The sequence below is a fragment of the Fusarium pseudograminearum genome, chromosome 3 (genome assembly GCF_000303195.2).
Source record: "Fusarium pseudograminearum CS3096 chromosome 3, whole genome shotgun sequence".
NCBI lineage: Eukaryota > Fungi > Ascomycota > Sordariomycetes > Hypocreales > Nectriaceae > Fusarium > Fusarium pseudograminearum.
Genome location: NC_031953.1, coordinates 2,433,612 through 2,451,883, shown reverse-complemented (window position 1 = coordinate 2,451,883; position 18,272 = coordinate 2,433,612). Strand labels below are relative to the sequence as shown.

The 18,272-nt window shown below is 49.6% G+C and overlaps 9 protein-coding genes across 9 annotated transcripts; 5 read left to right on the top strand and 4 right to left on the bottom strand.

The window, feature by feature from the left end:
* Nucleotides 1-807: 807 nt before the first annotated feature.
* On the top strand, nt 808-3,334 carry FPSE_03510 (uncharacterized protein; the record flags this gene model as incomplete). The annotated part of the gene is made up of 2 exons (XM_009256629.1): nt 808-3,207; nt 3,263-3,334. The coding sequence occupies 2 exons, from the start codon at nt 808-810 to the stop codon at nt 3,332-3,334; spliced, it is 2,472 nt and encodes an 823-aa protein (XP_009254904.1).
* A 1,260-nt stretch (nt 3,335-4,594) lies between these two features.
* Nucleotides 4,595-5,027, top strand: FPSE_03511 (uncharacterized protein; the record flags this gene model as incomplete). The annotated part of the gene is made up of 3 exons (XM_009256630.1): nt 4,595-4,604; nt 4,668-4,805; nt 4,864-5,027. The coding sequence occupies 3 exons, from the start codon at nt 4,595-4,597 to the stop codon at nt 5,025-5,027; spliced, it is 312 nt and encodes a 103-aa protein (XP_009254905.1).
* A 351-nt stretch (nt 5,028-5,378) lies between these two features.
* Nucleotides 5,379-5,993, bottom strand: FPSE_03512 (uncharacterized protein; the record flags this gene model as incomplete). Its single annotated transcript, XM_009256631.1, has 2 exons — nt 5,379-5,682; nt 5,809-5,993. The coding sequence occupies 2 exons, from the start codon at nt 5,991-5,993 to the stop codon at nt 5,379-5,381; spliced, it is 489 nt and encodes a 162-aa protein (XP_009254906.1).
* Nucleotides 5,994-6,382: 389 nt separating this feature from the next.
* FPSE_03513 (uncharacterized protein) lies at nt 6,383-6,774 on the top strand (the record flags this gene model as incomplete). The annotated part of the gene is made up of 2 exons (XM_009256632.1): nt 6,383-6,662; nt 6,722-6,774. 2 exons carry the CDS (start codon nt 6,383-6,385, stop codon nt 6,772-6,774), a joined length of 333 nt encoding a protein of 110 aa, XP_009254907.1.
* Nucleotides 6,775-7,157: 383 nt separating this feature from the next.
* Nucleotides 7,158-7,795, bottom strand: FPSE_03514 (uncharacterized protein; the record flags this gene model as incomplete). Its single annotated transcript, XM_009256633.1, has 3 exons — nt 7,158-7,515; nt 7,581-7,678; nt 7,730-7,795. 3 exons carry the CDS (start codon nt 7,793-7,795, stop codon nt 7,158-7,160), a joined length of 522 nt encoding a protein of 173 aa, XP_009254908.1.
* A 461-nt stretch (nt 7,796-8,256) lies between these two features.
* FPSE_03515 (uncharacterized protein) lies at nt 8,257-10,981 on the top strand (the record flags this gene model as incomplete). The annotated part of the gene is made up of 2 exons (XM_009256634.1): nt 8,257-8,601; nt 8,654-10,981. The coding sequence occupies 2 exons, from the start codon at nt 8,257-8,259 to the stop codon at nt 10,979-10,981; spliced, it is 2,673 nt and encodes an 890-aa protein (XP_009254909.1).
* Nucleotides 10,982-12,387: 1,406 nt separating this feature from the next.
* Nucleotides 12,388-13,569, top strand: FPSE_03516 (uncharacterized protein; the record flags this gene model as incomplete). The annotated part of the gene is made up of 2 exons (XM_009256635.1): nt 12,388-12,427; nt 12,494-13,569. The coding sequence occupies 2 exons, from the start codon at nt 12,388-12,390 to the stop codon at nt 13,567-13,569; spliced, it is 1,116 nt and encodes a 371-aa protein (XP_009254910.1).
* A 1,873-nt stretch (nt 13,570-15,442) lies between these two features.
* Nucleotides 15,443-16,382, bottom strand: FPSE_03517 (uncharacterized protein; the record flags this gene model as incomplete). The annotated part of the gene is made up of 5 exons (XM_009256636.1): nt 15,443-15,513; nt 15,569-15,803; nt 15,869-16,005; nt 16,067-16,093; nt 16,160-16,382. The coding sequence occupies 5 exons, from the start codon at nt 16,380-16,382 to the stop codon at nt 15,443-15,445; spliced, it is 693 nt and encodes a 230-aa protein (XP_009254911.1).
* Nucleotides 16,383-16,818: 436 nt separating this feature from the next.
* On the bottom strand, nt 16,819-18,018 carry FPSE_03518 (uncharacterized protein; the record flags this gene model as incomplete). Its single annotated transcript, XM_009256637.1, has 1 exon — nt 16,819-18,018. The coding sequence occupies one exon, from the start codon at nt 18,016-18,018 to the stop codon at nt 16,819-16,821; it is 1,200 nt and encodes a 399-aa protein (XP_009254912.1).
* Nucleotides 18,019-18,272: the final 254 nt, after the last annotated feature.

The window sequence follows — 18,272 nt, the reverse complement described above, 5'->3', positions numbered from 1 at the left end:
CTAGGCGCAACCCTGAACCAATCATAGCATAGTACACCCACGACTCTAGGCAGGTACCGCGCGCTTGCCATCATTGGAACCCGTCACTACCAAACATTCAAGCCTGTTTAACGTTCAGGTTTGGACCTTCCATCTTCTCTTACCGCATCCTCTTTGAAGCTCAGACCGAGTTCGCAATTCATACCATGAGCAACTCATATCGAAGTCGTATTAGCTGGTAGCAGGGAAATTTGTCTTTCTTCTTCATCCTTTCTATACTTTTGAGCTCCCCCCTTAGTCTCATCTTCATCAACACTCTCGCTCGCTCTGGACCCACCGTTCCCGTCCGTTCACGAAACGTTGCCAGCCATCGATTGACTTTGACGATTCTTTTTGACGATCTCTTGCAAACCCCCCTAGGTTGCAACATCAAAACATCGCCTCGAATCGAAAGCTTTCTTCGCGTATACCATCTCTTTTTTTCGTTGCATTAATTATTAATTCCTTTGACAAAGTCGAAAGCGACTGCGACTGCGACTGCGACCAGCTAGTGACCGACCCACGGTTGCTTTGTTTTCTTTCGACTCGACTGTCCCCGCTACCCACGCGAACGGCCCATACAGACAACAAATAATTGTTTGGTCAAACGGAAAGACTATCTATTCGGTCGCGAGTTGTTGGGCCACTCTCCGCTGAAGCCCATATCTTGTTTTTATCCATCGACGTCTCATGGCCATCATACATCGTTAAGGAGCACCGTCAGCGCCTTCACCTTCCGAACCCCCAAACTCCTACCGCACGCCTTGTCGCTGGACAGCAACATCCAGCATGGCTCCTACCCCGACGGCCGTTAATGGCCTACTAAGACAAGTGATACATTACCATCTTGACAACGCCTCATACGACAACGCCCTTTTCTTCTCCGAACGCTTGACGGCACAAGACCCAAGGTCCAGCGAGTCTGCATACCTCTACTCGCTATGTCATTTGCGTCTTGGTGACTATCGCTCTGCTTACGACGTGAGCAAGGCCATAGGATATCGAGGTGCTCATTTGGGCTGTGCCTGGGTATTCGCTCAAGCATGTTTGGCACTCGAAAGATACAAGGACGGCCTATCAGCCTTAGAGAAGGCTCGGGGCCTCTGGGCGTCAAAATGTAGCTTGGGAAAACACAGCGCGACGGCCCGAACGGCTCTCCCTGATGCGCCTGCAGTACTATGCCTTCTGGGAAGATTGCACCGCGGCTACGATGACAAGAAAAAGGCCGTTAGCTGCTATGAAGAGGCTCTGCAACTCAACCCTTTCATGTGGGATGCCTTCTCAGCTTTATGTGACCTTGGCGTTGCAGTTCGCGTACCAACTATCTTTAAAGCCAACGACCCCCTTGTCCATAGCTTTGATGTGGAAACGAACCCGATGATATACAGAGAAGGCTCCGTGCCAATCCCTTCCGACCTACCCGCAAAGAAGTCGCAAAGAAACGCCGCAGTGGATGTTGGGAACGATCCGTTCAGCTCAAGTCACAACCCTGACAGCCTCGAGCTGACAAACGGCGATTCTAGCCAGGAAGTCCACAAAAGCGACTTCATGCTGAAGATTCAGGAGGGACGTATACGTTGTACAGCATCAACTAATAGTAGCTCTGGCTTCGACGGAATGGAGACACCTCCAGGCCCGATATCGTCATTCACGACATCGTCCCGCCTCGGCCAATCCCACGAGCCTCCCCAAGCACCGCCTCGCCGGACACGGCAAGCACAAGCTATTGACCAAGGACATGACGTTCCTCCACGAATGAACTACCGTATAGGTTCCCGGCGCACAAGGGCGCAAGAGAAGGGACAGCAAGAGCAGTCAACCGAAAACATAATGACTGACGCATCCAACTCGGCACCTTCCGCATCGTTGCGGCCGTCCATACCAGCAGCGGAAAGGAAACGGACTGTATCAGGACACCCCGCACAACGAGCGACAATTACAGAGGAGCCGACAACAACGCGGCGCAGTGCTAGACTCAACATGTTCCGACCATCATCCAAAGCAAACTCAAGCGCGACCACAATAGGAACGTCAGCCCCCAGGGAATTGAAAAAGGCGAGACCCCCCATCTCTCGAATCGTTCGACCTGGTTCTAGCGGCAACAATGTTGGCCGTGTGGTTAGTGGCAATCGCAAGCCTCTAGAAGATGCTCATGTGGAGATTGACCACGACGAAGTCCAAAAACCCAAGGACGTACCGCCACCTCCCCCCGTTCACAAGACATTGGAGTTGGATGCTCAAAGGCTCGAAGAAGGGCTTAAATGGATACTTGACCTTACAAAGAAGCTGGCGAACGGATACTATTCATTGTCTCAATTCCAATGCACCGAGAGCCTTCAACATTTCCAATCCCTTCCTGTGTCTCATCAGAACACCCCCTGGGTGCTTGCTCAGATGGGACGGGCTCATTATGAGCAGGCCTCATACGCCGAGGCCGAAAAGTTCTTCCGGAGAATGCGAGTGCAAGCGCCTTCGCGTCTCGAGGATATGGAGGTGTATTCGACCATCTTGTGGCATTTGAGACGGGAGACAGACCTCTCATTTCTGGCGCATGAACTTGTGGATTCAGCCTGGCTGTCCCCCCAGGCTTGGTGCGCACTCGGCAATGCCTGGTCACTAGCACGCGATCATGAGCAAGCTCTCAAGTGTTTCAAGAGAGCAACCCAACTGGACCCCAAGTTTGCATACGCTTTTACCTTGCAAGGACACGAGTATGTTACGAATGAAGAATATGACAAAGCGCAGACGGCGTACCGACAAGCGATATCTGCCGATAAGCGCCACTACAATGCATACTATGGTATTGGAAGAGTTCAGGAACGTCTCGGTGCATACGACAAGGCGTATACGCACTTTCATGCCGCTCAAAGTATCAATCCTAACAACGCAGTCCTGATCACCTGTATCGGAACAGTGTTGGAGAAGCAGAAACAGATAATGCCTGCTCTTCAAGCATACAGTAAAGCAGTAGAGCTTGCCCCCCGCGCCGCCCAAACCCGGTACAAGAAGGCCAGAGCGCTACTTGCTGTTGGCCAGCTCGAACAGGCACAAAAGGAGTTGATGATATTGAAGGACTTGGCACCAGACGAAGCAACGGTCCACTTTCTTCTCGGCAAACTGTATAGAAGCATGGGCGAGAAGCAGCTCTCAGTGCGGCACTTTACTATTGCTCTTGCCCTGGATCCCAAGGTAAGCCAGCTGCATGTTTCGTATCCTGATAACCACTGACATTGATTCTTCATAGGCAAGCCAGCAGATCAAAGAAGCCATTGAGAGTTTCGAGGACGACGTGGAGATGGACGACTCAATGATGTGATGATTGTAATGAACATTGCGATTTTAAAGAGTCTGCACTTGCGTTTGGTAGCCTTTGGTTTCGAGATGATAAGCGTAATGAGTTATATGGAGCTTGGCTCCAGCGATTGAAGGACGTGGGTTGAGCTGTTCGATCAAACTACGGTTTGGAGGTGGCATATATCGGATAAGGGTTGGTGGTTGGCGCTACTGTTAACTTTGGTACCAGAGCATGGGCATGGCATTGGCGTTTTTTGGTATAAGCAGGTTTCTTGAGTGGCCTGCATTCACGCACGCAAATGGAGGAGTGGCTTCACTCTGTGTATGTGCAGACCGTGCATAGGTCTGGGCTGTAGTACTTGTACATTACGAAGGCTTGAGGACGAGAGTCAGAGAATTGACGAGCTGGTAGATGATACCCTAAGGATAGGTAGTCAGAGTAGCAAGACCGAGCCCATGAATGCCTACGAATGATGAGTTCCTACTGCGTTTGACTATGTGAGTTGGACTTCCATTTGAGGGATCAACTATGCAACCTGCACTTGATAGTATACCGGCGATGCTTTGCTTCGGAACAAGACTATGAGTTGTTGACGTGCTATAGCAATACTGCATGCAGGTCGATGCACTATTCGGCGTCAAACCTGCCTGTATCTGTACCTAGTAAATGTACTATGAACAGCACCGCTATGATCATCGTACTTGTTCTGGACCATTCTATAAATGTACCTACGTCAAAGACATGATGCACATTACGACATTACCACCAGCTGTCAGGTTCTGGTCCTTTGTTCAACATTTGGTGGTTTGTACAACTTTAATAACATAAAGTTACTACGCGACTTTGCGCGTTTGGTAGCCGGGCCCACTTTACCAGCCCCCCACCTTCCATGTCGACACAGTTCCTGCTGTTCCATTTCTGGCTGCAGCATGGGACGGGAGTGATCTGAGCATCTGGCCAATCAAAAAATCGGACATCGGAACCACTCATGCGCGCTTCTATAAGTAGTATAGCGTTTGGATTCCACGATTTTAGGTGCCCATTTATTAGTGATTATGCCCGCAATTTACCAGTGATTTTCGGTGCCTGCAGTCGCTGTTTTTTACTGATTGCCTGCACGTATTTATTTCTCGTCCACTCGCCCCCGCAGCCTTCTTTTCCCCCTTCCACTCTTCTCACTCCGCATCTCAAACGCGTCTTCCAACCAAACGTCATTTGCAACATCGCGATAACGCGCCACATTCATCTCTTTTCATCAAACGCTTATCTTCATCTATCAATATGACTGGACGTAAGTACTTTATTTCTATGATGCATCACCGTTAGCTTCACAACAGTCACTAACTCTTCCCAGGCGGCAAGGGCGGCAAGGGCCTCGGCAAGGGTGGTGCCAAGCGTCACCGAAAGATTTTGCGAGACAACATCCAGGGTATCACCAAGCCCGCTATCCGACGTCTCGCTCGTCGTGGTGGTGTCAAGCGTATCTCTGCCAGTAAGTCACCAACCGCATCCTATTCGATTGCCGTCGGGATACTAATATGTCTTCTCAGTGATTTACGAGGAGACCCGTGGTGTTCTCAAGACCTTCCTCGAGGGTGTCATCCGTGACGCCGTCACCTACACTGAGCACGCCAAGCGCAAGACTGTCACCTCTCTCGACGTCGTTTACGCTCTGAAGCGACAGGGCCGCACCCTCTACGGTTTCGGTGGTTAAGCAGCTATTTGCACACCGAATGGTTCGTTTGGCTTTGCGAAGGATTACACAGTCGCACATTTGCAGACACTGGGATGGATGTACTTGACTAGGGCGTTGGGGAAACACGGATATGATATTACCATCAGGCGTCATGGAAGACGACCTTGCGAAATGAATACCACATTGAACATTGATTATTCAATAATGCTCCCATGACCTCTACGCGCATGCTTGTGATTGCTTAACACTCGCCCAACCGCCAACAACGAACTTGTGAAAACATGACTTGAATAGAATTAAACATTTCAGCGTGCTGCCTATTCGAACTGAAAACATTGGTATCATAAGAACACGTAACTCTGTCTAAACTTAAAGATATTTTCTTCCTGCTGCTGCCACCCGTGTCCTAAAGATAGGACTACGTACCTCCATGTTGGCACGATAGAAAGGACTCATGATCGCCTTAACCCAGTTCTCATATACCTCTGTAAAGAACATCTTGATGGCCTCTTCGGTGGCCTGGCTGGTAGGATTGGCGCCGATAGCGGTTGATGATCGCGATGATGTGCCAGTCGGGACGATGGGTTGATGAAGGAGGAGGAATTTGACGTTGCCGGCCGTGACGAAGCATGATATGTAATTGTTGAAGAATTTGTCGATACACTTTAGGTACCTAGATGATACCGAGGTCAGAAAGTCAGGTCTTTGTTTGTGAAGCAACGTCGACTTCGATTCGCGATGTAGTAAAGCCCCTTCCTACTCTTAAATGTACCCCCTAGGATATGTTGTGACCACTTACATCTGCCCATGTGACCATTGCACTTCCTCAGCGATATCAAGACTTGAATGCAAGATGAACTGGTTCAAATGACGGACTTGATCGCTGAAGCGCGACTGGCCGTCGCCGCCCTGTTTCGAGGTGCCGAACTCATGTTCAAACAGCGGGTTGTCCTGAGTGCCAACAATGGCAAAATAATAACTCATGATGACGCGTAGTGCATCCAACGTGTATCGAGATGTTTGTTCCGCTGTCCTGGATTATGATGACGATTTGGGAGTCCGATAGATTTGTTCGTAGATTGTTGTCGTCTAAATTACCAGTTGCGCCGAGGCGTTGGGTGCTGAATGGAATGGAAGGTATGCGCTGCTGTAGCTCGGGCTAGCTAATCCCCCACTGCAGTATGTTCCCCCACTAAACGACCTCCATCCAACGCAGGTCTCATTACTGCGCTTAAAGCAACCAACCATTGGCTCTGCGCCTAGTCCCCCGCGCGGTTGTAACAGCCGCCGACTGCCGGAAAAAGTTGACGTTCATTCGACAATCACCTAAACCTCCTCCGACTGTGCCTCCAAATCCGCAACAAGCCTCCACGATGTTCGGCGCATTCCGCTTCACGAATCCTCTATCCGGTGGTCTTCTATGGAAGGTTCCCTGGAGGATGTCAAAGTTCCAGAAGCGCCGCCACAGACTTCGCCTCCGAGCCGTCGACGATGTTGTAGCTACCGTTGACGCTGCTCTCGCCAAGAAGGGACAGACTCTCGAGGCCCTCGACCGATGGAAGGCTGAGATGCCTACCGAGGCTGAAATGATGCCAAGGGATAAATACACCATGTTTGACCGCAAGGCTAAGCGTTACCGCAAGGGTATTCACAGTATGTTGCTCCATTCAGACCAACTTACTGCTTCCAGGCCAATACTGATGTTTTGACAGAGCTACCCAAGTGGACAAGGGTGTCACAACGAGTCAACCCCCCTGGTTACTAGAGGATCGATTTCACGAGGTCGAAGAAGCAGGACTACCGGGTCGAAGATCATATGGAGAACGGCGTATTCATCGCACAGTGGGAATTACAAGCAGATCCATGTTGGGGTCCATGTACAACACCTTTGTTTCAATTACGAATTGCGAGATAATGACAATATTTGCCAAAATATAACACAAAGGCTTTGGCGGCAGTCTTATGACAGTGCAGGAATAGACCAAGGATACGCATTGGAACGGAAGACAAAGGAAAACGCGCCACAAAGGCACATAGAAAGCAGAAGTTATAAGCCTTTTCGAATGATGAAAGCTTCTTGTTTAAAATTAAGGGTATCGAGTCCCAAATCTCGCTCCAGGGGACAGCCTCTGCTTCTAATACACCAGGTTACTTGCCCTCAGCGTACTCGTCTCGTTCCTCGGCCTGTATCGCCCTACCAACTCCTCCTCTACCCTCGTCAAAGTCCTCGCGGTACTCGTCACGTACTTGACCACCAGATTTACCACGGCCGAACTGACGGCCCTCCTCAAAACCGGGGTCCAAATCGGTACGAATGATGCGCTCGTCGAGTTTTGTGCCGCCGATGTACTTCAAACAATCGAGAGCGTCCTGGTGTGTGAAATACTCGACGAAGCAGAAACCGCAGGGTGTCTTGTTGAAACGATCGAGGCCCATGACGAGGCGCTTGATTTCACCGCACTTTGCGAAAAGCTCGTAAACTTGTTCTTCGGTTGTGTAGAAAGACCTTTTGGTGACATAAAAAGTTAGATTTTGCCTATTGTTTCTGAGGCTAGAGTTGGAAAGACAAACAGGTTGCCAACATAAAGAGTTGTAGCATTGGCCAAAGGATCGACTTGGGGTTCTTGTGGTTGGTTGCTCTCGTCATCGCGATCACGTCTTCGCTTGCTCTAGCATTGTGTTAGTATATGGCGTTGAAGAGCGCGTAAGGGAGATCATACGCGGTTCTGATAGTAGGCGCTGGGCCTATCCAGGCGCTCTACAGTACTTCTGACGCCAGGTCGCATTGTGCCTTGTATTGATGAAGCGATCGATATTTGATTTTGTCAAATCTCAAAGTTCCTCTGTCGAAAGATTGTTTATGCGACAAGCCTGCATATGAATCTTGAAGTGTTGAATGCTCGTGATGATGAATGTTGGTGTAGCTTAAGCAGCCTTGCGACGAGAGAGTGGGCCAGGCCTTTAAATGTGGCGGTGCCTGTGGCTCTACCTCTGGGTTGGTGCTGTGCTGCCGTGGTGACAAGCGCGTAGCTGTTCACCTAAACTTAGCACCCAAGCAGGCCTTCAGCGACGTATTTTGCGCCAGCCCCAGATCTTCAGCCTCGTTTATTTTCTTTACCATTTCATATCGCGACTTACATCCGCTACACATATATCTTTTAACCCGTTAACTTCCAGAACTCATTCCACGAGCTTTGCAAGTTGAATTTCAAAAACAGCCGACGAATTTCGGCTTTGGTTCTTTACCATGCCCAAGGTCAAGAGCTATTCGGCAGCTTGGCTGTCAGGCAACGCTCCTGGCCACCGTCTCTTCGAGCAATCGCCTGAAGCTATCAAGTCTCGTGGGCTAGAATCAAACTACTCCTCCAAGAAAAAGACTATTCCTGGCCCGCGTAGAACAATTGCTCGCCGAGGCACTGAGGTATTTGTTGCAGTTGGCCGTGAAATCCGCTGGGGAGACCTTGCGTATTTGAAGGACGAATGGGCGAACCGTCGTTCAAAGAGTAGATCGTCGCAAGGCGTTCACATCAAGCGCGAGGACTCTACGCAGTCGCTTGAAGATGACAACCTAGAAAATGCTGCTGGCTTGAGGGTACGTTTGGATATTATGCCTTGTAACTCTATTACTAACTTAGTATTGCAAGACGATCAAAACGCCTGTCGCAGATGACATTCGACAACTTATCATTTCTCCGAACTCGAGCTTTATGGCCATCCTCACCACGCATACGATCCACATCTGTGTGCTCCCAGATCCATCGCACCTCACCAGCGGCGACACCGGCCCTTTGAAGCCCAAGATCTTCACCCTTGGGCCTACCACCCATGTCACTTCCCGGTCTCCCATCGCCTCAGCCCTATGGCATCCGTTGGGAGTCAATGGCTCATGCATTGTCACGACTACCGCGGATGCTATCGTTCGTGTCTGGGAATTGTCAGCCACCGATCGATGGTCATTCGACACACCTAGTACGTCTGTCGACCTGAAGAAACTGGTGGATGCCACAACCCTGGACCAGGACTTCTCTGCCTCAACAACAAACACCAACAAAGCCTTTTCGCCCGATTCATTCGATATGGAGGTGGCTGCTGCGAGTTTCTCTACTAAAGGAGCGGGTGGCTGGAATCCTATGACTCTGTGGATCGCAATGAGAGAGGGAGACGTTTACGCCTTGTGCCCTCTTCTCCCCCAGAAATGGGCACCCCCCCCAACACTCATTCCCTCCCTGTCGGTATCAATCGTCACTACAGTTGCCAGTATTGAGGATGACCCCGAGGTTAGCGAGCAAGACAAGCTGCTCGCTCAGCAACAACTGGAATGGATGGGCGAACTGGACGCTCAAGAGCCGGCAATCGTGGATGGACCTATTGGAGATCCAATCACTGAAGTTTATACACGACCGAGCCGTCCCGGCGCTATCCCTCGCCTGCAGGGCCCATTCGAGCTTCAGTCGGATCCTGATACTGGTGATGAGCTGGACACTTCAGTCACTGACATGCTTGTGATTGGGAAAAAGACCGAGACTGAGGATCTCATGATGGGCGAGGAAGAGGATCTGGATATGGACGACGGAGATCAAGAGGGCCTGTCTCTTGCTGTTGTCTGTCTGTTGTCCACGAGCGGTCAGGTTCGTGTATACCTTGATCTCGAAGGCGTCCAGGCTCAGTGGCTGCCCCCAAAGAACAAAAACAAGCTTGGCCGCCTCCTCGCCGAGGCCGACCCCCCTTCCCTCCTGTCCTTCCAGGCCATTGATACAATGAGCCCTGTAGAAGTCAACGAGGATAGCTGGCCAGTTTTTAGCCTCGATGTCACCTCTCGATACAGCTTTTTTGTCACCCACCATGCTGCTATCACACACATATCGCTCACCTCTTGGATCTTCCGACTCGAGAGTGAGCTGAATTCAGACTCTGACGCAGGGGCTGATTTCAGAATTGGTCTACTTGTCAACTCCCAATCGATAAGGGACCGGATATACTCACAGCCTACCGCCGATATTGCAGTACCCTTAGCTGCGTGCAATGCTTTGCGAGACCCTGATGTTGGCTACTTCCTTCTCTCGGCAACACCCTACGAGCCTATTGCCTTGACGTTCGATATGCCCGAAGCTGATCTTGCACCAATCCGTCAGGAAAGCCCCACCTATGAGCGAGAAGCCAGCATGTTGCCATTGGAGTTTTGTGAGCCTCGTCCCGTGTTCAACCCATCGCATGCATTCGACGAGGGCTCTGCTTTGCCTACTCTGCTGGAGAGGCTCCGCACATCCCGACACAAGACGATTGTGAACCAGGAAGTACGTCTAAGTCCGCTTACATTGCAAATCTTTACCGATGCGCACAAGGTCTTGGCGGACGAGACGTATCGCCTCGGAGTGGCTGCAGCAGAAGTTTTCCGCAAATGTGAACTTCTTCAGGGCGAGCTCAAACAACAAGTTATGAAAGCCAACGAAGTAAAGGGAAGGATCGACACGATCAATGGTCTGCACCGTGATGATGAGGCGGACGACGCTATGTATGTTAGGCGCATTGCAACAGCGAAAGATCGTCAGGGCCAGCTGGCGGAGCGCTTGGAGAATCTGCGCAAGATCGTGGGCAAGTCAACAACGCGCGACTTGAGCGCCAAGGAACGTGCTTTTGTGGAGGAAGTTAGGTCAATGGAAGCAAGCATCGCAGCCCCCGATTACGCGGACTTGGCTGCAGGCAAAGCGGCGCCGTCACCTGCGCAGGCGAAGCAATTGTGGAAACGTCTGGAAGACATCAAGCACTTGCAAGCCGATCTTGCAGCTGAGGTGGAGGCAATGAATAAGGCTACAGGGGACACGGATGGGCCCGCCACACCATCGGCCGAGATACGGATCCCACACGAGGTTCGGAGGGCAAAGATGCAGCAAGTTCAAGGATTACTCTCCAGAGAGACAGCCTTGGTAGAAGCTGTCACTGCACGACTGGAACGACTACAATCCGGCCTCTAGAGCTGATATATATGTACGATACATCCGACTCAGTGGAGTATAATAAGACTTGTTCTCGTTTGATTTCACGGTTCCTTCTATGCATCCCTCGACAGTTTTATTTATTTTCTTTTCCTTTTTTAGTCGATGAGTTCTCCAAGACAAGTGACATCGAAACCAACCATGCTACTACCGGTATTACCCACTTCAAGTGAAGCAACAATAGAGGGGCAACTAAAGTAAAGATCGTCGCGACAACACCCACGCACTCTCAGATCGTCAGCGTCGGATGACAATGAAGCTGAACAAGAGAGGAGAAAATATCTAGTCTCTATATTCCAGGCAAAAAAAGAGTTAGTCACCTTACTTCAAGCTGCCCTGTCAACCCAACTAGGCTGACAAGCCCCTGGTCGGTATCGGCACGATATTGCTTTGTTGATGTGGTCGATAAGAGTGGGTGATGCCTGTGGTCCAATCATTCCTAAAGCAAGGCGAAGTGTACAAACAACACCTGGAGCCAACTGACCATTTTCTTTGTGGCCACAAGATACTTTCTCTGTGGCATGCTGCTTGCTAACGTTTTTGTTCTACCTTCTATACTCTCTGTCAAATGCCGAATGGAAACAAAACTCAAGAACAGAGAACACCCGCGTTGTCTCTGTGTGTGTTTTCCACAAACCGACTCAGAGGCAAACAAGGCAGCGGCCTCAGGGTTCGGATGGATGCTTACAATACGACAGAAAGGAAGATCCTTGGCTATCCTACTGGCTGAAATGTTGCTTTAATGCAGCTGCAGGCTGGGTAGTCTATGTTTCATTACACTAAGTGGCTGACATTACGGGAATGCAAGTGCATAGTATCCGTACCTGAGGTCGGCTATTGGCCCTTTGGGGATAGCATAGCCCTTTGGCTCATCTGCTGCCCTTTACTTAGACGACGTGTCTTTCCTTTGAGGTTCTACCAAAACAAGACGCTCTGGGTACACGATTACGAATTGTCTGTTGCCAACTGTGCCCAACTTACACAACATGTTGAGTACGGCGAATGGCACTAGAACATCGTGAGTTTGCGCAACTGTTGCAAAACACAGTATGCCAAGTCTTTATATCTCTCTCGGCTAGGCATACCTCCTACTCTGGGTAGAGACATGTATGTCCGCCTTGCTATTTGCGCTTCGGGGTGACATCCCTGATCTTTACAGTCACTCACTATCCATGGTGTGGATGATCCGGAAACCTTGGGGACACGCCCTCCGCCTCTTGCTATATCTACATAAAGGTGTTGCACTTCCTCGTTTGCAAGAAGATCGATTTAATCACATTATCAGCTCAGCTCTCTTGGACGGCACTTTCTAAGCCCTTTCCCTTTTATCAATGACCCTACTGCGTTCAGCTTGTCAGAATCCAGCACCTCCAACACAGTCAGATATGGCACCTCATCACCTGGATTTGGAGAGTCTCATCCTACGTATGTTCAACATGTCGATTTGAACCACTGCTGTAATTGAACAGTTGACTGACTGATTTCCAACAGAAAATTGCCGTGCCTTCGTCGGGAGCTCAGATGCCGAGTTCGATGTCCTAACCCGGATCGACCCAAGTGAACAGTGGTACGCCTTCGTTCTCAAGACAGAAGGGGCAAAACGCACCAAGATCTTGGAGAACAAGGCATCAAGGCCCGAGCGCGCCATCGAATTGCTTCACGAGGCTTCGGCGCGTATGGTGGATCAATACGTAACCTGTCATGGCTACGATCTCCCTCCAAGTACCACCTCCAAGACCGCAACTGGCATTCGTGGCGGTGGTGTGGTGAAACCAGATGTCATTGCCTGCGGTTCTTCCGATAGCGAGGCATTTGCGTCCGACTCTGACGATTCTGTGCTCCCTCCTCGTCGGTCTCACCGTCGAGGGCATCGCAGCGGTCGAGGAGCAGGAGAAGCTACCAACATACGCCTTGATCGAACAGAAACACAATCGGCCAGTGACAGCGATGAGGCAACTCATCGCCGTACTCCTACGTGGGGGATGAGCGTTGCCCAACGGCCAGCTATTCACACACAGAACCACCCTCAGGCATGGGGCCACCCGATGTCTCTAGGTCCAGCACCAATGCCTCCTTCTATTCCAAACGGTCGACCAGTTCCGGGGATAATTCCCCCACCCCCGAGAAACATCCCTATTCCTCCTCATCTAGTGGCTGGTAAGACGTATGCTGCACGTCTCAACATCAACTGGCCGGGCAATGGCAAGCGAAATATGCTTGTGAATGTCTCACCAACTGTCCAGTGTCTGCAACAAGTTGCGGTAAATGAGGCAGTGATGCGCCCTCTGACTTCCTCTACGCCACCATGCCATCCTTTCTCCGTCAGCCGTGGTAACAACGGAATCCCCCCAGTCAGAGCCACAGTCCGTCGTGTCACATTAGGAGAAGACGACACGTACGAGATGACGGCTTTTGGAAACGACTTGACGGCCTTGTTCCGCAGCACTTCGAGCATCCCCAAGTTCGAGATTGAACTGATTACAGCAAATGTCGTCTCAACTTTCCCCCCGATGCCACCCCCGCGCCCTGCGTCGGCTGCTTCTTCGCGCAGCAGCATTGCGGATTAAGATGGATGTTATGGCTTCATCAACAGGCACTGAGAATATGTGTCCCACAGTCTTTTCAGAGTTTGGTTGCATCAATGGCATATGGACTTGCAAACTAGCTGGGACAGATGTGCTGAGCAGGGCTTTTGACACAGGAGTTTAGGAAGGCAAAGGGATATCCGTAAAGAAGCGTGTACTTTGAACCAGCGGTGCACTGCGTATCTGGTTAGAATACTTATTGTTTCTTACTTCAATCAATGTTTGATGCTTTTGAAAATACGAGGGTCCTTTCAAACTGATGGGCATTCTAGGGGCGTTGGGCTTCAATGGAAACAGTCACGCATTTGTTAGACTTCATGTGAAGCTTGAGCGTCTGCATGTTCAAATCGTATTACCCCTGATACTTGCACCTGTGTAACTAAGTCATAGGCCTTGGCGGCTGCAACTGTAAGTGGCATGTCAGCAGGGATCTCCGTCCACGAATTGATGGTTTACTGTCACCTTGAATTTGATAGGATATCACACACTCCTCGGATTGATACTACCATCGAACGTTGGCCTCTTGGTTTACGCCTCACTTGTCGGCACATGACAAGACAGTGGCGATGTTTCGAGTTGTTGATTACAATCAATGAAGGTTGGTAACGAGGATTCAAACGTGATCCAGATAAGACTTAGATGCTGAAACTATAAGCCGGGGAGGCTCTCCGGATGAGGCTGTATAAAATGCATGGCTCACATGTAAAGCCGTGACAGGGATCATGGACGGGAGACAGGGATCAGGTAAGTGATGAACGCTGATCTACCATTGGTACCCGGTACCTCTGACGATGTCACCAGATGGAATTTTCATATATAGTAATCTGTAAGTAGTAGTCTGCGGAGTTGTGTACAGAGTGTAGTTAAGATCATCGCCAATTTGGCGTTGAAACGTGGAATGTAGAACACGAACATCTATATGAAGCATGCAGGTCGTAGTGGCTAACTCTGTTCTTCACCGACTGACTGAGCAGTATGCAGACGCATATGCATACAGAGTCAAGCCCATCGGGATGCGGTGTGGCTTATCACTGTTACTATTGCCTATTTGGTGGAATATACTGTATGCTTTCAACTCAGACGAAGCCTCAGAAAGCAAGCAGTTGCCCGATGTTGCCCGCCTCACAGCATATCAATGCGGGCCAGGGAGTTTATATACTACGCCCAACACATGATGTCCGGTGTATCACATTGTCGAATAACTTGATTCAATGCCCCTGTATGAGGCTATTCAACCCTCGTGGAATACACTGCATTCGAGTAATGTTTGAGGCCTGCTATTCTTATTGTACCGTTGAGACGGCTCGCAGCATTCGGGACCCGGCAGTACGGTAAGGGGTGGGCAAGCGAGCATGATAATGAGGCGAGAGGCAGGACCTATATCGAGACGCTGTAGCTATCCTCACATCAGGGGTATGGAGAAGACGGATAAAGGGTATTCACAGGATAGGCTAACATAGGGTCACTGAAAATAGGCGAGTCCGACAGAACGTTGTAAGAAAGAATGACTTGCCGCTGACAGCCCAATGCCGATCAACAATAGCATAATGTACCATTTCGATGTCATGTCATGTTATATGTAACAGGGCGTGCTAGCTTCTCATGTTGGTGATGAGCAACATACCAGCATCATCGACCATTGCATGAACGGATGCAACAAAGAACCGAATCTGTCACAGCGTACCGCCAGAGGCTTGCAACTCTTTGACCATGTCTACATTGATTTAGGTCGTGTCTCCTAGAGCAGTCTACAGTGTTTTGTTTCACTGCACATCTGTATCTACTTCTACCACTTGAAACTCGCAAGAAATCCGAAAGCATCGACATCTGCATTGCCAGCCAGATTTTCTATCGCTTACTCCCTCTTCTTCTCTCCCAAGACAGCAAAAGCCTCAGAAACCTGTGACCAACTATCACGCAGCAGAACTAGAGGATAGTCAGCACAAGGAGTCTTATCTGAACGACTCAGTTCATCACTTACTGAGGGGCACGATGGCCCAAGGGAGGTTGAATCCCACGTAGTAGACCCAAAAGTACAGCGTTTCGGGGCGACTGTACGCCACGCCATGCACTCTCGACTCGTTCCAGTTGGTCAAGTAATAAAGGGCTACACCGTACACATGCGCCGTGCATACAATGATCTGCACTACGTGGCGGCTGTGCCAGTCTCTGAGAATACCGAATACTGTGAGAAAGGAGAGGGGACCCCAGGCGAGCTGTATAGGCTGTGTAAGATGGCAAGAAACAAGAGAACACAAGACGAGGCCACCGGATAACTTACACATGTGATGGTTTCTACGCTGACTGTGAAGATGTCATGGGTGAGGTATCGAGAGTCAGATAGCGTGTATTCCTTCCATAGCTGGGCAAAGAGCGTTGACATGCCAGGAAGTTGATGGCGGTATACGAGATAGTATCCTTGAACAGGTCAGCAACTCGGGGCTGTATAGTGAGTGGTCACGCCCAGGATGTTCTATACCTTCAAAAGCTACATGTAAGAAACCACCTAAAGCACAGAGCCCAATGAGTGATTATTTCTTGTTTTGTCTGAATGCAGCAATGTCTGACTTACACAAGGCAAACCAACCAACAGCGAACTGATCGATAGGGCGTACTGGTTTTCGAGTACGAGTCGCCTGCCACACGGCGAATCCGACAACAGCACTGACGATCGCTCCGAAAGTAGATATAAGTTCAAAGACTCCAGTACTGTTTGGGAGATAGCCGGGAATCACAGCATCCAACGGAAAGTATGGGTGCCCAGGCTCGGGTACAGAGTTAATGGGATCAGTCATTGCGTGACCTCGAGGTGTCTGCGTTATGCAGGTAATAATGGATGCGTAAATAGGGATTTATAGAGTGTTACTGTTTGGCTTAGCAATGTGTAGTCTTAATTGCTTTGTAAATGCAAGGTCATCTTGAGATGTGCATCGCGGTCAGACTTGGTGCCGATGGTTTAATTAATCCACCAGCTATCACGTGATGACCCTGAGAACATGCATGTTGTTTCTATTACACGGAATAACACGAGTAATTACTGGTCAATATCAAGAGCTAGATATCGTATTATACTGTTGTTTGTTAAAAGTCATTATATAGAGACTCAATGGTTGGGATTTGACTATTTGCGATCAACCACGAATAGATGAAGGATGCTCGCACGCTGCAAAAAAAAATTAAAAAATTGTAAGTAAATTCTTATCAGTTATTTAAAGTACAGGAAGTAACACATCAATAATATACATCGCCCTTCATTAGTATCCTCGCGGTCCTCAACAACTGTGCAGACTCGATCCTGCCATCACGAATCACAGTTCCTATATCAACCTTTCCACTAGGATGCCCGATAGTAACCGTATCCTTCGACTTTCCGTCTATAAGATCGGACGCAATCGTGCCTTTCAGCTGAGAAGCTGCTCCAAGACAGAGTGCGAGGGTCAATGGCACGGCCTTGTGTGCTTGGCCCATTGATAAGGCGAGACATCGAATATCAACCTCTGATGAGCCGCTCGAAGGAAACAACAGAACAATCTTGGGGACGCTCTTGACTTTTGGATCAAGACCCATCAAAGTAGCACCTGCTTGGCGTATTTCTTCCAGCCTATCTCTAAGTTGAGTATTGGATTCCACGAGAGCTGGCGTGAGGGATAGATGGTCAGCCAGTCCCAGGCTTTCGGTACTGATAAAGACACCTGGGTTTCCAACATCGACAAGAGATACTTTGACTGCAGTTCCATCACTCAACGTGAGAGTGTCCACTGCATTTCCTGTGGGAAGAGCCTTCCCAGTCTTTGCGCCAGCGGGATCGAGGAAGCTCATGACAACCTTTGAGCCTGTGCCTGGGACACCATCCATAGCATAGTCTCCTTTGTGCGTATATCGTAAGGGTGAGCCCTCGATGCGGAACTTTGACGACATTATTTTGTTGGTGTTGGTATTGAGAAACCTCGCCGTGGCCCATTGCGATCCATCCTGGTCCGACTCGACAGCCTTTGACGATATCAAACCACTATCCCAGGCTACAGGGCCAACCAGGGAAGACATGTTCCCACAGTTACCGGCCATATCAAGACCTCCATCTTGAATTCCGACTTGTACAAAGGTAAAGTTCACGTCGACATTGTCACGAGAAGGTGGCCCGAGAATGACAATCTTTGAAGTTGATGATATACCAGAGCCCATACCATCGAGTTGACGCACGTACGGGTCAGGCGAGCCCATTGCTGAGGGGAGAACCTGACTCCATTGGGACTCGGGAGGAAGATCCTTTCTATGGATAACTAGTCCATTTGATGTCCCTCCACGGGCGAACAATGCGGGAAAGCTTGGTGGTGAGGTTGTCATGAGACGGGTCTGGTGTGGCAGGGATGACAGTGATGAGATTCTGGCTGAGCGGATGAGATGTCGTGGTAAGAATGCACGAGATGCCATTATATCTGACTTGGTCTGAGCAACACCAATATTGATGATGAAGATGTTAAAGATAATTAAATAGTATATGAGTCAAATCAATGAATAGGTAGTAAGTAATATTATGAGGTAGGTTGTTAGGAGGCAGTCTAGATGGTCGAGCTCGGAGATCCGAGACCTCGGCTCCTTCAGTCCAGGGACCTGACCTAAATATTTAGTGGTTGATGCACTGTAACCACCTTGTTGCGATAACTCAAAGAAAGACTCCTCAACTT